This window comes from Anser cygnoides, chromosome 27 (genome assembly GCF_040182565.1).
Source record: "Anser cygnoides isolate HZ-2024a breed goose chromosome 27, Taihu_goose_T2T_genome, whole genome shotgun sequence".
In the NCBI taxonomy this organism is placed as follows: domain Eukaryota; kingdom Metazoa; phylum Chordata; class Aves; order Anseriformes; family Anatidae; genus Anser; species Anser cygnoides.
The window spans coordinates 2,338,257-2,355,082 of record NC_089899.1 but is presented as its reverse complement, the minus strand read 5'-3'; the positions used below and the strand labels follow the sequence as shown (position 1 = coordinate 2,355,082).

Here is a 16,826-nt window from a genome sequence, read left to right as displayed (position 1 = left end):
GCCCTGAACTGCACTGTACCTCCATTTAGACAAACATTCTCTGGGCAAGAGGCCGCAGGCTCTTGCTCCCTCTGCAATCACACAGATGGCTCAATGTGATTCTTGAATATTAGATTAAAATAGAGCATCGAAGAATGCGATGTATTACTAGACAAACTGTGACATATTGACTGGAAAACCACTGCAGAGCTTCTGACGTACTTGCCTTCCTTCAGCATCAGCTGCATGCATAGAGCTAAGGTACTCAGCCCATCTCTCCTGAGAATCTGGAAAACTCTTGCATTACAAGGTCAAACTGTGCTGTGAGAAAGACCTTGTCTCACAAGCTCTATCCTCTCCAATAACTCAAACATATCATTCAAGCTGCAAGGGCTATTTGTTTATCCCCATAAAAGAGCTGCCAATTTAAGAACTTGCCAGGTTGGCCCCAGGTGCACAGTACCTTGTGTAATAGCCATGCTGTTCATTTTCCGCAGCGTCACAGCAGCAGAGGGGCTGTGCAGCAGTGTCAGGGCATAAGCAATCAAGGCGGTAGTGTAGGGGTCTTCTGCTGAATATAAGTTGGACTCTAAGAAGTGTTTTGCTTTGTCAACAGCTGTTCTTTCTTCCTATATTTAAGGGAAAGAGCCCAGACATATTACCAGCCTCTATAGTTCTGTTAACCCCGGCAGGCAGCTAAGTACCACGCAGCCACTTGCTCACTCCCCTGCAGTGGGATGGGGAAGAGAATCAGAAAGGTGTAAGTGAAAAAACTTGTGTGTTGAGAAAAAGACAGCTTAATAGGTAAAGTAAAGGCTGCATGCACAAGCAAAGCAAAATAAGGAATTTATTCACTACTTGCCATCGGCAGGCAGATTAGTTCGAATCACTGTTTCTCACACCTGTGTGTCCATTAAAAAACAACTAGGGAAGAAGCATTTTGCTCTGTGTAGAATGACACTAACACTTTCCCTAAGAAACGCCATGCATCACAAATTTAAAACTAGAAGCAAACAGCACAGCAAGAATAATTTAGACAAACACTGAGCTGAATTTATTCCTCTTAAAGCTGAGAAAATTTCATGCCTCTGCAAGGCAGCAGATGAACAGAGCAGAAGCAAGCTCTCCACTGTATGTTTGATTGTGTTCCTGACACTCTGGAGCGTCTAGCAGACGCCAGAGGATAATAAAGGCCAAGGTTCCCAGGGGTCCCTGCAGCCAACAAACATGTTTTATTAACTCCCTCAATGACCTCACCATGTAGGAACGTGGCTCTGATAATTTATAGAAACAATTTAATTGGACTTGATGTAATTTGGTTTCCTTTGATTTCCCTGTGGCACTAACCTTCTCCCTCCTCATTTCCTAGCTAAGATCATTAGTACCACTTGCAAATCTCCTCTAGAAAAACCGTTAGATCTACATAAACTGCACTTCCAGCAAATAAAAACGCTAGGGCTGTCCTGATGCACAGCAGCCCAAAGAGAACATCACATCACTTCTCAGAGGGGGACACTGCTGACAGGGAGGCAGAAAGTTATTCTGTGGGCATTTAAGGATTTTTAATTTTGATTTTTAATAAGGTTCAGGGCCTTCCACTCCAACAAAAACTGGGAGGAGTGTGTGTTTGTCTGCAATGACAGCCTTGTCTCGCTACAGGGATGCCATCAGAAGTGCAGAGATTATCACAGGGTTTCTGAGTAGATACTGCTGTTTGCACTGGCTGTTTAAGCCACCATAAGCTCACTGAGTGTTCCCTGAGTCCGTTTATTTGAATACAGATCACCAAAACCTGCTGTAACATACACTACAACTCCTGTTTTCATCTTCCAGTTCTACCTGTACAGCTCTACTCATCCACTATCACTCTTTCCCCAGCTGTTGAAGAGCAAGGGGACAACTGTATTCATGACCTGTTCAGTGCATCTCCAGGAGGACATTCTTGCAGTCATAGTTAGTAGGAATGTTTAACTAAATTATTAGCTGAGCATACCCAGTCTACAGAACTTGCAAGCAGGCAGAAATACAACAGAGGAAAGAAGCACTGTTTTTACCAGGAGTTTTAAGAAAGAACCTCTAAAAAGCAAGTTGTACTAGAAGTGATTTTTTCCTTACTTCAAAAATTATGCAGTGGAATTGCACATTCCTATGTAGCAATTATTTTTTTCTGTAGTATTCCTGTTCCCCCTGATTACAGAGAGAAACATTTTTCTCCAGAGAAATGCACAATTTCTCCCAAAACTGCAGATTACAGTATCTTTGGAGAGCTGCACTCCGGTAATCTAATAGCAGTAGCAGTTTGGCCTCTGCACCAAAGGCAGACTGAAAAAGTTTTCTGGATCCCCTAAGCCAGCAGCTCTAGTTAAGCTCCTATCTGCACAAAGCTAGCTAGTTACAACTTCTTTTGAGCATATCTATCTAAGCTACTAGTATCTACACAGCCTGCAGTCACACCTTCAAATTACAAGGCTGAAAATGTTATTTGCAGCCATTTCCCAGGGAGATTGGGGCATGGTGTTGTAGGGAAGAGCTTTGCTGTGGTAGAATAAACCCTGAGCTGATGTCTGAAGGCTAGGAGATCACCTTAAACAACTTTGGAATATACTCCTTACTTTGGAAGAATCTCAAGGCTTTCAAACAGCCTCAGTTACCTGAATGCTACCATTCTAATGAGCAAAGAACCTCTGAAAGGGAACAGCCACAAAAAAAATTAAAAAAATAGATAGAACACAAGATCTGTTTTAACTAGGTTTCTGTTACCTCAGAAGTTACACCCGTTTCCAAAAGAGATGCAACCACATAAGCCGTCAGAGAGATCTTACCATGGATTCCACCCTGGAGAGCAAAAAGACAAAACCACTAGATGAAATTTGGGGAAAAGACTCGAAGCAAGACAGATATTCATAGCCCAATATTCATATAAGGGAACTTCATCCCTTCCTGCTTTGATAAGATCTCTAAAAACACAACTATTGCATAATTTTGTGTCTGTATAGTTTTTACCTGAATGTCCTTATTCAGTATCCTGCCCATAGCAGGAAAAGAGCCATCTTCTTTCTGATGCTGGATGATCCAGTCTTTGGCAGCTGTTAGCTCCTTCGGGTCAATGAAAATAAACCCACGAGACTGTGCAAAGGACTTGAGGACAAAAGCTGTTAGCCTGTAAAAACACATTTACCATTTTTGTTAAGAAAACAAATTTTGAATAACACATTACCAGGAAAACAACATTCCTAGAAAGCATAAATTTTGAAAATCTTGGAAGGGAAACACTAAATATTGTTAAAAAAAGTAATGGTAAATAAAGGCTCCCAAACTCAGTTCAATCTTCTGGACAATATCAGGGTTAAGGGTCAACAAATTAAATTAAAAAGTATTACTGGAAGATATGCTTGTCCTAGTTATGTTACACTCAAATACAGTTACTTTTTATAGGTGCTCAGCTGCTATCCTACTAATTAAAGCTTTTAAGTTAAGAGACGATATCTTTATAAATATGGAAGTATTTGTAAAGAAAATAATAAATTTTCCAATTTTGTTACAGTCTTAATTAAAAAAAGAAACCCACTGATAAAGTCTGAGGCGGTGTTAGATTTTATACAGAATTAAGACTTAGGAAAGCAATAGAAGTGTTTTTGGAATTCTAAACCTCTGACATGCAACTAGTGCAAACTCTGGCCAGCTTTGGGAGATTGAATCATTCATTTTACAAGCCTCTGAGGAATGGGAGGGTAGAAGGCATGCTGCCTGGCAGAGGATTTTTCAAGTGTTAAGTAATTCTGTGTCACCGTATTTTACATCTAGGGACTAGGAGATGCCAGGTCTGAGATAAAAGTTTACTATCTTCAAAACAGTGAGGCAACAGCATCACAGAACTGGTACTTCCGCTCAGATGAGTTCACGAAGAAAATCAGTTTAAAGCAAAATACAGAAGAGATGGAGAAGCCAAATAACAGGACAAATGAATGAAGACAAAAATCTCCTAGATCTGAGACTCTATAGTCCACAGCCATACTGATGTGTGGAAACACACAACCTTAAAGGCCATGGTTTCCTAAGGGGGACATTAGTGAGATGAGCTGATCTCCCAGTTGCACAATTTCTGATTCTCATATTGTTTCTCTCTGAAAGACCCTGCACTTCCAATTCTCGGGGCACAAATCCATACCATTCCATTTCATCCATGAGAGGATATAAAACACTTAGAAGAATGCTTTCTTTTTTTTTTTTTTTTTCTTCTCCCTTCTACCCGGGGGTAGAAGAACTAGAGACAGTAAGTTCCTCCATACACGCTTCAAGAGAAGCTCCATTCTCTAGTGGAATTAGATGCTTTAAGTGCTACTGCAATTCCTGTAGACCAGACATGACCCACAACTATAGCTTCAGTGCCTAAAGCCCAGACACGTTAGTAGATGTGACTATCTTAACCTCCCACGAGTCTTGAAGCAATTACAGTACACCTACAAGTGCAGTATGAACGCAGCAGCATTGAAACAGTAAGCCTATAGTCACTGAGTATTATTTCTATTCTTCCCTGTACAATACCGTGATGGGAGTTGGAAAACTACTCTTTTTTCCTTGCCAATTGTGTATTTTTCCTGTTTAGCAAACACTGAATTTTCTAACTCTGTTTTAAATAGCAACTCACCACATACTCCCCGAGGAATCCCTCTCGCCAAAAGCGCTGTATGAACCATCTTGTCTCTTGTAGGTCAGCTGGCGCTGGTAGCCTGGAAGTCAAAAAAGAATTGTGGGAGTCCAAAATCCTCACACAGAGAAAAACAAGTATTTAAAGTGAATGAAGACTCAGACCATCTGGCACTAGCATAAGGGATTCTGCTGCCCGAGGCAACCTCTTATTTTGCTGTGTTTGATAGAGCCAGCTCTGTGTACGTACACTGCAGCTTATTCAGAAATCCGTTCAGGCTAGCATCTGTAAGGCTACATATACCTCTTGAAGACAAATGAATGGAACATTATTTCTCTAGCTCTTAGTCTCTTACTGAGCAGCACATCTGTTAAAAAAAAGAATGTTTCTAAAACACTCAATATGAAAATCAACTCCTGCATTTTAGACACTAGAAATGTTAAACATTTGATACCCCTCTGCAAGATGCAATATTAAAATAATGATTTTTTACTTAAGCATACAGCCACCTTCCTTCCTTTTTACTGAGAGCACCATGGAGATGAGGAGCTTTTTGCCTTAATGATACAACTTGATTCAGATTTTTCTCCAAAGCTGGTGCTTGGGACAACTTAAGGTAACATGACAGCAACAGCTGAGTGCTTAGTGCCGAAATTCCAAAGCAGATGGAGGCATAAGAACTCTTACAAATCTTTCTTGAACCATGTGTGAGATGCGATGGATGATGTGTGATCTTAGTGTATATGTACACTACTAGGCCTGTCTTGCAAGGCCTATTTTAGACAAGTTCAACAAAAAAATTGAATGCTGGAGATTCTACCTGAAAGTCTTTTGAGACTGAAAATAAAGATAGTCAAAATGCTCTTCCTATCAGCAAAAGAATTTGCTTCTCAAACCTACTTGTCTTATAACCATGAACTGTTATTAGTATGCTAATAAAGCACACCAAGTCTCTATATCGAGGAATACTCAATACACAATTTGACAAAGCCAGATGCAACCAAACCCTTCAAAATGGGTGTTTCTGATAAGGAGATAAGTCAAACCTGCAAGAAGACTGGGTCAGAGAAATTTAGTGCCTGCTTAATTCTCTGATACATGAATAGACTTTTTCTTTCACACTGCATGACATTTTTATGGGAATGGATTACTTTTTCATTTCCAGAGACAAAGTTTCTTTGTTGACCTCTCCAGATACAGGCAGTTCCACAGTCTCTGAATAAGGGCTGCTCATGACTCCTACGCCTTTTTCTGTTGCTTTGTAGCCTTTTGATGTTCATAGGGAACACAGACAGAATGGTTTGAAAAATGGACAAAAGGAGGAACAAAACCCTAGATATTAATGATGCTCTGGCAGTAAAAACATCTTTGTCTAGGGGTTGGGGAATGTATACAAGCATGGGCCAGAGAGCACAAGTAACATTTTTTTAGTTGTTTTTCCAAATAGCTGTTGTATTAAATTAGATTGCTTTTTATCTAACAGTCTGCAGATACAATTTACTACTAACATAATGCTTTTTCTTCTTAAATTTTTTCTTAAGCATTCACTTCCAGTATGTTTGATGGACAAATAAAGTATTAGTTTTTTATAACAGTCTTATGATTTTCTCTGTTCTGTTATTCTAATGTTCACTTTGTGTTGAGTTATGCTTCGTTGTTCTTACATATATTCTTTTTTGCTTGCTAGGTTGAGTGGCACAGACGTTATGTCTGCTTGCTCTTTTGAAATCTTCTATTTTCTAAACATTCCTCTAGATGCTTGGACTCACTGGAGAGGTTCACCTTTCTAGTTTTCGCCTGTTCACCTGCTTTTGTGGAACTGCATTGTGGGAAAGTAGAAAAATTACTGACTAGCTTAGCTCAGGCCACTATTAAAAATTAGGGGATATGTGGGAATTGTTGGGTATCAGTATGTTATGTGATGGATGACTAAGTGATGAAAAAGTTCTCTGTCTTGGTACATTACAAAAGCCTTCTAGAGTGAACAAACAGACTCTCCCATCTAAACCTTATGCTTGGCAGGGCTCCAATAAACGTAGAAAGGTTTAAAACTCTTGAGGATTTCTGCAGTAAGGGCTAATTAACAGGCAGAGTTTGGAGCCAAAAACCTCTAAGGTTTGCAGATTCATAAAAAGAAACAAAATCAAATAATATTTAAAAGGAAAAACTGACACAGAGTATTTAAAAAATCCCTTTGAATTACTTCTATCAGCAAGCACAACAAGTTACAAATGAGAACAATTGTAGCCAGACAAAGGAAGCAGCACTAGACTTTTGCTGCTGAAAACAAAAAATAAATTACATATTACGTTTATAATTTCATAGGAGAACTGCCTAACCCTGTCACCTCTGATTTCATGACATGACTATTGTCTGACTCACTTGCAAGACAGCTATGTCCCTTTGGGTCATTCTTGTTTTCATTAATGATCTCCAAATTCTTACTTGTCCCGAGAACTGTATTTACTTACAGATTATTTTGCAAGTGGCGCTTCCCAAACAAATGCTGAGAAAAACAGTGCATAAGAAGATAGATTGCTTTGAGATGCTTAAAGAGAGGACAGGGCACTGAAAGGACAGAAAAGAGTCTTCATTGCATGGCTCTAGGATAACTACTTTGCAGACTAACCTCTGATTCTGGGTATACTGTTACTGAGAAAATATGATAAACTGGAGAAAGTTTAGATAAGATCTACATGGTAATTAAAGAACTAGAAAGACAATTTACATATTTAGTTCTTTTTGCCTTTTTCCTAGATTTTGACTAAATTTAGTTTTCTGTGATTTTCTGAAATTTGTAAACACAGGCTTAAGTTACCTAAATATATGCATGTGTGTGTGTACACATAAGTATGTATAAATTAAAAAACACACAATAAGCATGTAAACCATGAGTTATTGAAGGGAAATATAGGCTACATATCAAGGAAAACCATCTCGCCATCAAAATCTGTTAACCTGTGAGATTGTCCTGCAAGAAACGATGAATTGCCATTACTTGGGATACTCTTCATTAAAAAGGACAATGTGATATTAACAAAACTCTCTTCTAACTTGTAAGCTTTTTCTCCTTCTATGAACTTTAAGTTTAATGAGTTACCTTGAACAAGGTAATCAGTAGCTTCACTCTCCACCTCATGACTGAGTTGCTTGGTTTTCTGCAGATATTTCAGGACAAAAACATTAGGAGCAAAATGGATCATGTTCTGCTCTCCACATCCAAACGGTAATCGCAAAAGATTGTCCAAGTTGTTTAATGTAGGACCCATCACATCTCCTGTTTGAAAAAGACGTGATAGTTTCAGTATCAAGGAATTACGTTTTGCTTCTTTTAGATGCCTTATGATTAAAAACCACCTGACTACACTAATTTCTGCCAGCTACACATAGCTTAAACAAACTGTATCATAAATTGGAAGTCCTTCAAATGTTTAGTCTTATCTCTTCAAGCTCTTGCTGGAATAAAGGAGAAATTTCACATTTCAGAGTTCGACCGTTATCTGTGACTATGGGATTTAGACTAGATTAGAATGCAGTTAGTTCAATATGTGGTTATGATGATTATGAAATGAATACTATGAATTATAATAGACAGGACATCTGCAAAGCCCTTTGATGGTATCAACTTTAACTCACTGTCATCTCAAGCAGCCAAATGACCGAGTAAAAAAAAAAAAAAAAAATTCCCTGTCTCAGATTTAAGCAGCATATACCTTTGTAAACTGCCTATGACTACTTTATCTGGCCCATATTACTCAAATACTGAGTCAGAAGCAAATAACAGCTGGAAGTATCTCTTCGTATTTGATAACTGGTACCTAATGATACCTCCTCATATTTGATACCTATTATTGAAGCCGTAGCTCTTTCTGATCCTGGAATTATGTTGTGGGGAACTCCAAGAGTAAATGCTTCATTGTGATTTTCATCAGTCTCTTCTTTTCTCCAAATTTTAAACTCTCCCATTGACCCCCAGCCTGTGGAAAAGCCAATGTACTTCACCTCGAACTGTTTGGGGACTGTCCACTCCACAATAATAGATTCATTTAGCACCCGAGTACCATGGCCAACCTGAAAGGAAAAAAAAACAACAGTTCCAAGGACCCATGCATGTGAAGTCTGTCTGCCTTGGACCCAGTAACCTATGAGATAACTCCACAGACTTAATCTCCAAGCCTTTCAGCAGACTTAACACTGAAAACACTGAAGACTGAGGTCCCGAGGGCATGAAGTGGCAAGCAAACATGTTCCGATTAAAACAGTCTGATCAAGACTTAACACAGAAAAAGCAAAAGGAACGAGGCTTTCTCCTTCTACAACATACCTAATGAAAAACTGCCATGTGTGCTCCAACTCTAGTTAAGGAAGCAAGAAACTTCCAGACATAGATAAATTCAGTACCTGAACAATTCCATTTTTCCAGCTGATCCAGAAGCTGCGGAATTCATCCCAGGACAGAATACCAGCTGTGTCTCTGCTGACCACTGGCTCACCCATTTTGCTGATGGAAATCCATGTTTTAGTATTTTGATGTCCACCAATAACAATCTCAGTCATCTCTGCCATGTCATGTGGACCAGAGGACAGGGCCAGGTGAGCATCATTGTGAGCTTTCACAGCAATATCAAAGTGTGTCATCTGGGCAGGTTTCTGCATGTACTGGTACTCATATTTGTTAGGTGTAGAAATGTGAATTTTCTCTAGTCAGAAAAATAATGGAATGTTTTAAGAATTAAGAGTTCAGCTCACATATTTAAAAAAAACAACCCATAGCTAACTACTAAATTTTAAACAAACAGGCCTATCCTAAGTATACTTTCTTACCCCACCCCCCCCCCCGAATTCTCTTAAACTGTTAAAAAAAAAAAGTGGATTTTTCTTCCTATCCTCTACTTCTATCCACTTGCACTATAGTAGCTTCTTCAGTTGAAACTGCTCAGCTGATTTCTTGTGAAGTTTGCAAGTGATTTTTCAGTTCTAATCTAGTGGTCAAAAGCATCTCTGTTTAGCTAGCGGAGCCAACTTTGAGCTATCCAAATTTCCGACAGAAAGGACATACTGATTCCAGAACTGAACTTTAAAACATCAACTGAAAATATAGTACAGCCACAGTTACTGTCCACAGTGCTGAATACTTAAACTGTTTCATAAAGTAAAGGAATTTAATTGCCATTTCCAGAAATCACTTGGGCAGTTAGAGCAAATTCATAATTAGCCAGCCAGGTAAGAAAGACTCTTTATTCAGAAGTTCTTCCTACGCACCGTAACTCATCAATCATAGACAAATGGCAACAAAGATTTTTTTTTTTTCTTCCATGGGATGAAGCCACATGTTTCTATATGTAACTAAAATCAAACAAACTTAATTTTATCTCGTTTAAATCATGAACTTACCATTTGGGCAGAAGAACACACTATAGGTGTACTCTCTGGACAGTCCCTCTGGCTATATAAAGACAGAAATCCATATATAAAAATACAGTGTTTGGATTAGCAGCGACAGCTATTCAGTTTTACTTACAAAACGCATAATATTCTGATGCTGTACAGCATTTTGTATCCTTTAGAGAAAAAGTATTACACTGTATGCTGTTAGCTGCATATATGCTAACCACTGTCATTGAATCTTGCATCACAGCATATTTCTTAGACTAAAAGAGCAAGCATACTCAATACAATTTCTATCCCTTTTTGTTCTGAGCAGTATTGAAGATTCACCAGCATGAACTCAGAACTAAATGGGCCCTTCTTGTACCACAAAAATTATTTCCAATCGTGTAAACATACACGTTACGATTCTCGTAAACCTCCTCATGTTTGGTATCATACCTAAAAACTTTCATGACTTGCCCAAACTTTAATCATTTTTTTCTGAATTATTACAAATCCCTATTTTTCTTACCTCAATAATAACACTACTGCGAACATAATCCACTCCAACTGGGGTCCTTTTGTCCACATAACTGTCCTCTGAGTGCTTGCCATTCTTTAAAGTTTGCATCCCATCTTGACAGCAATTAGTTCCACCATAAGCAAAAGCTTTTGCTAAGAAACAGGAAGGAAAAGAAACAGAGATTTCCAGATATGATATTGATCTACAAGAGTCCAAAGCATCGATCTAAACTAATTAGATACAGTTGACTAACAACACATCCAATGTTTTGTAATTACTGATCTATTTGCTAAGTATCTGGACAGTCACATCCAAAATTGCATAAATACTTGGACAGTCACAGGCAACAGAGAAACTCTTCCCTAGTTTCCTGCACTGTACGAGTTTTATCATTTAGGATTATTGCCTTTACAGATGTACAGAATTTGTTATTCCTTATTTAAAAATTTACACTCTTTAATCTCTTCAGGGAGATGTAATAAATCCAAACCATACACAACCACACATCACACATCAGAAAAACTAATGACTAGGGAATCTTCTGAAGCCTGCTCATACGGACTCTTCAGTGCATAACAGTTACAGAACCAGTTTGTAAGAAATAAATGAGGTTGAAAAGCTAAGTTGGTAGCAAGTGAAATAATGATTTCACTTTCAGGTACTAGGGAAAAAAGAATGCTCTTCTGAAAGAGGATTAAGAAGAAACACTTAAAACTCCTTCAAGCAGCAAGCTATTTTTTATCTGTGTACTACCAGTGATGTTGCTCAGTCCAAGCTCGTTGAAGGACAAAACAATAGAGGTGGGTTTAGCTTCCCCGGGGGCAACGCACTTCTTTCTCGTCAGATGATGTTTCCCAGGATGCCCGACAAACTTTATGCCTTTTGGAACTGAAATCTTCACATGAACCTAGGAAAATTTTGAATGCCATTTATTGCAAATGTCATCTGCAAAACCAACAGATGTGTGAAAAATCTGAAAACTACAAAAACTATAATAAAAACCATAGTATGCACAGATTATTCTTCAAACCTTCTAGTGTTATATTTGACTGACAGCATTACTTTCAGCTCAGCAATTCTACAAGTAGTTCAGATACTACTTGAGCTAAGCAGATAATGTGTTTGAGAAGAAAACATCTGGAGAGAGAGCATTTTTTGAAAAAAAGTTATTTCAAAGCAAACTGCTTTCAGCAGCTAACTATGAAGGAAATTCTCTGTGGTTCAACGTGAGCTTTCTAATCATCTTCCCTACATTTATCAATATATTGATTTCTGAAGCATTGCAAGACTACTACAGCTCTTTCAAGCTACAGTAAATAAAGCAATGACTTTTATTACTGATGAAAAGCAATAGTTATCTTCAAAGCATTTATGCTGAACTTATTATTCTGTTATCCTTGTGTCTTTTCTACTGTAATTTGTAGGTCACTTAGGAAAGTTTGATAAGAAACTACAATTTCATATCTTAGCAACCAGAACAAAGAGGGCTGTTACCTCTACGCAGACAGCTAAGTAATTATAAACAGTCAATGGGATTTTGGTCTGTTCTCCCCGGATGACATGGTATGGCAGTGTAAAATCAATGAAGAAAGGTTTAAACGTCTTCAGTTCTGTTTGACTGGCAATGCCCAACCCCTTCTCTTCAGACAGACCCACAGCTTCAGTTATCCACGTAGTGATGGAGTCTGGCACTTCCACACGCAGCTCTGCTTCTCCTGATGTATTACTGCCAAAGAGAACATGGAATAACATGGGTTGATCAGGTTAATGAAATGCATTTGAACAAAGCTAAAGCACACAGAGCCAAATATTTGGGGGATTTCCCTCCAGATCCAAACTCACAGCATAGCATCAGTATCTGCTTTGAGCAACAGCTTATAAAGGGCTCAAAGTTTTCTTGCTAAGTATCAGGATTTTTGAGAACTATGCACATTTATAAGGAGCAGAACAGTACCTAGCGGTTTCTGCATAACACAGAGTCTAACAAATTCTTAGTGGATGAAAAGCTTTACAGGCATTTACACCCTGTTATAGAGGGTCACTTTTCTTACAGGTAAATATCTGCAGTAAAAAAAAAAAAAAAAAGAATCCTGGATAAAAACAATTCAGCAATAATTTCTTTCACACAGTGAAATAAAAGTAGTTTTTGTTGGAACCTACTGTCCTTGTATACACTGCCACATTACAGCCTGTGCTTGAACATAAAGGCAAATAAAAATTTTTCGAGGCACTATGTTCAGCAACTGCTTCTCTATAGAAGCATATTTTGATTCAGAAACATCTTAGTAGTTGGTTTTTGGAATGTCTGACTCAGAAAATTTCCAAAAATATAATTTTCTTCTAGTGAGGATTGAAACTAATTATTAAAAATCAAATTTCTATTTTGAGCATTCAGCTTTACTCTGCGTACCACAACAGGATACCATAAACTGATACACTCTTCCATGCTTTGTAATAATAGAAATTCAGTTTAGTTCTGCAGACTTTGCAATTTCTCTCCTGCAAAGAAACTTTGGCCTTGCTTGGAACAGAAAACGTTTAATCTAAAGCAAGAACAAAAGCTATTTCATGCCTCAACTGGCAGGATGATTGGTGCAGTTATGAGTACACCCTAAGGTTGTTTTCTCTCGAGTCCTTATTTATTCCCCTGAGCTCGATACACATGCTGCTGGCTTCATAATCTTTTGCAAGCTACATGCATTGTAGCTGGCATGGAAAGTAAGAAAGCAAGATCTTCAGACTAAGCTCTGCAGCATAACACACTGCCTTTCAGTGCTGCAACACCTGCTGATTCACATCCAGAACAAACTGAAGAATTGTATTTTTCGCCACTTTTCAACTATGACAGCTATTCAAATTTTAGGCACCAACAATGTATCTTTACTTTTACCATCTAAATCAACTGTTTGTAACTGTTAATGAGCCTAAGCTGCTGCAACTATTAGTAAACTGGCAGCGTATTATGTACTGGTCTTTGTATTGATATTACAACAGAAAAACGATTAAAACAAGTAATTTGATTTAAAAAAAAAAACTACAGATCACTGACCAAACCTACCATGCCTGTTCAAAGGCATAACCTCCAAACACTCTGGCCAATGAATATAGCTCCCCACTACAGAGGAAGAGCCTATGAAATGCACGTGGCTCAACAGCAACAAGTCACTTGAACTTCTCTTCGCACCGGTTTCTTTGTATTTAGGTCCTCATCCTAACCAGAGTTAGGTAGCCAGTACTTGCAAGAAACTTCAGCCCTGACGAGAAAGCAGAAGGGTGTCCTAGCTCCAGAACTGGCAGCATTCCAGTCTGTTTAACTGGACAATTTGTTGCAGCTGATGTTCTTTCCACTGGGATTTCAGCCCATAACCAGCATTATTTTCACACATGAGGGCACTTACTCTTCTGGGCGGGGGGCCAAAGTACACACACATTTCCAGCCATCAGACCCTCCAGCCAGGCTCTAGGAGTTTTTAGAATTGGTTTGGGAAGTTGACATTAGGCTTTTGTTTCTATTTTGAGTATTGTATATTGTAATTATAAATGGTAGAAGCAAAAAAACAATTTCTTCAAGACAGTGGAAATCAAACAATGTTTAGCTTAGTTGTTTCAATAAAGTGGAGAAAATGTAATCTGCAACTTTTTATTCCACACACTCCCATTTATAATTGACTGCCCAAGCTTGCTGAGGCCCAAAAAGGCACTTCTGGAATTCTCTGTGTATTTCTACAAAGCATATTTCATGCTCAATTGAACAGATTTGAATACACTTGCTGCAAGTTCTTGTCAAATTTAATTTCTAATCATTTACTTAGAATGAAGTTTACTGTTCCTTTTCTTCCCTCAAGATGCTCCTCCACTTGAGGCATCATGATGAGTTGGACACACGGGGTACATTATACCTCTGTCATGACTACAATTTGAAGTGAATACACTTCAAGACCAGATGAAATGTTACAAAGAGAGATTATTGATTAAAGCGGTAATGAAGAAAACCACCACCACCAAAGATCAGAGACTGCCACTGTAGCTCCAGTAGATTTTAAAGAGCTCCGTTTTCCACAGCTGAAGAGGATACAACCCAAAGGATATAATTAAGGCAATTCCCTGCCCATACCTGACATTAAGGCAGTGCCATATCCATGTTTCAGGGAAGAAGGTTCTTTTCCTCTTCTCTGCTCTGCTAGAAGAAGAAATAAGCCTTTGGCAGTGAATTCTTAATAAGACAGTTAGTTTTAACATTAACTGATGAATCAGTGTTACCAACTGAGTGCAGCTCCCATGACCAACCAAAACTCCAGCTAGCACAGATTGATAATAAAGTGGTGCGTCATTCATAACACAAGTTACATAGTCCTTCCAATTCCTCTCATTGTGCACACACACATCAAACAGTCTGGAGAGATAAATAATCTAAAAAACCTAAAAGTTTTGTGATCCGAATTCTTTCACCAAGCAAAATCAAAGGGAACAGGTACAGCATGTGACTTCCCATGACAGCATCATTTGGCCTTACTAATAGCAGTTACTACAATCACTGTTTTATATTCCCCTCCCTTTCTTTAACTTGGAATTATCTTGATCTCTAATATTTTCAGAATTCGTTCTATTTTTCTACCCGAGATGCTTCATTATCTATTTCTTAAATGATCTTTAAAAGTTACTCTAAGAAAAGCTAGCAGTTGGTTCAAAATACAAAGGCAAAGCATATCCTCAGTTTGCAGCATTAGCTGTAGTACCTCATGACATTTTCTTCATGCAGTCCCTCATTTTGTTTATTTTGAGCAACACCTGAGTAGCATGCAACTCTGAAACGAGGGCTAGCATGCAAATACTGACAAGCAGTAACTAATTCATAAAAAGTAGCAACTAGTTCATAGAAAACCAAGATACACAAAGTTTCAAAGAATATTACTTTGCATTTTTACAGAATTAATTTAAATTTAACAAAGCTTTTGTTAGGTCTATCAAGACAACTGAAGATGGTTTCCCCTCCCCACCACCACCTCGAGGAAACTATGCTATTTTCTGGAGGCAGTGGAGTATGAAACAGCTGAGAATATAGGGAGGGGAAAAAAAAAGACGAAAAAAAGGTAACAGGTATCATAGACAATATGCATTACAAACAAATGTTACCTTGGTGCCACTCTAGAATGCATTGTAGCCACCAGTGTCCCAGTATGTGGCTGAAAAGCTGGTACAGCCTCATCTGTATACATGCCTCCATTCTGTCTGTGGTTTAAGCTGACTATATCAGTCATTACAACCAAGCCAGTTTCCTAGATAATAAAAATGAAGACCACAAAGAAAGAAAAAAAAAGAGAGAATTATGTACCAATAAAAGCTTTTCTGAAAAGAAAATCCCCCCAACCCTAACCTGATGTCTATGGGGTAACGTTCAATTCAAACCTGAGGATTTCTTAAAAAACTTCATGGAAAATAAAAATTATTGATAATGAGAAAATATGTAGGTACTTTGTAAGCAGGATTTTATTTATTTATTTATTTTTTTACAAGAAAGCTCATTTGCTTGGAAAATGCATTTCACCAATATCTAACATTACTGGGCATGTGTCTAAGTGTCAGGCAACTACAGGTAAAAAAGTATTACACATTTTCCCCCTTGAATGTTGCTCTACAGCTTTTTGCCCTTCTTAAAAGTTTCCAGTGTGTTCTGCTGTAGCTAGCAGGCAGCTCACACGTCAGACATCCCCAATTCTGCCCTACAAGAAATGCCAAGCAAAATGGAAATTGTCTGCACAGCTTCACAGTAAAAATACAGAATTCACAAGAAAGCTGTCTGCCAGTTCTGTTCCCTAAATGCACTTATTCATAAGAGACAGCAGCTCCCAGACACCAAAGGGAGTATGGGCTTTGTTATCTTTCACGTACACATCCAACTATTACAAATCAGGTATACAGCAATGCATAAAGAGCAGCTATTAACATATGGCTCTTTTCCCAGGAGTTTATGCCACTCAGTAAGAAAAAAACACATCAGAACAAAACCCCTAACAGATCAGGGAGAGGAGAAAAAGCAGCGACTCCTGCAGCAGTGGGTATTAAAGGAGGATTTAGAGTTTATGATTAAGCAATTGAGACACTAGGGGAACACATGGGAGACTATGGGGTTTAAGACAACACAATAAAGCAGTTTAGCTAAAAAATGCAGAAAGAACAAAGGGAGTGGAAAGAGAGGATCCAAAGGAAGCAAAAATCGTTATTATTAGAAGCTGCATGAACTAAAAATGAAAACAGCATAAAACATGAGACCTGTAACACTGCTTTTCTTAGAGGCCAGTCTGTCTT

The 16,826-nt window shown here is 38.3% G+C and overlaps 1 protein-coding gene across 7 annotated transcripts in view; it reads right to left on the bottom strand.

Moving 5' to 3' along the window:
- Positions 1-16,826, bottom strand: part of CPAMD8 (C3 and PZP like alpha-2-macroglobulin domain containing 8) — a 55,008-nt gene that overhangs the window by 23,646 nt on the left and 14,536 nt on the right. For 6 of the 7 annotated variants that reach the window (XR_010826796.1, XR_010826798.1, XR_010826799.1 and 3 more), the window contains exons 18-30: positions 15,654-15,796; positions 14,635-14,700; positions 12,015-12,246; positions 11,274-11,427; positions 10,530-10,672; positions 10,022-10,073; positions 9,029-9,327; positions 8,473-8,698; positions 7,728-7,904; positions 4,628-4,709; positions 2,983-3,139; positions 2,740-2,814; positions 443-608 (exon numbers count right to left, since the gene is read on the bottom strand). Coding sequence is in view for 3 of the 7 variants with exons in the window: in XM_066984117.1 (XP_066840218.1) it covers positions 443-608; positions 2,740-2,814; positions 2,983-3,139; positions 4,628-4,709; positions 7,728-7,904; positions 8,473-8,698; positions 9,029-9,327; positions 10,022-10,073; positions 10,530-10,672; positions 11,274-11,427; positions 12,015-12,246; positions 14,635-14,700; positions 15,654-15,796 (1,972 nt within the window). In the remaining 4 variants the exon portion in view is untranslated. The remainder of the gene's footprint in view (positions 1-442; positions 609-2,739; positions 2,815-2,982; positions 3,140-4,627; positions 4,710-7,727; positions 7,905-8,472; positions 8,699-9,028; positions 9,328-10,021; positions 10,074-10,529; positions 10,673-11,273; positions 11,428-12,014; positions 12,247-14,634; positions 14,701-15,653; positions 15,797-16,826) is intronic. The other variant, XM_048077635.2, reaches the window with a different exon arrangement.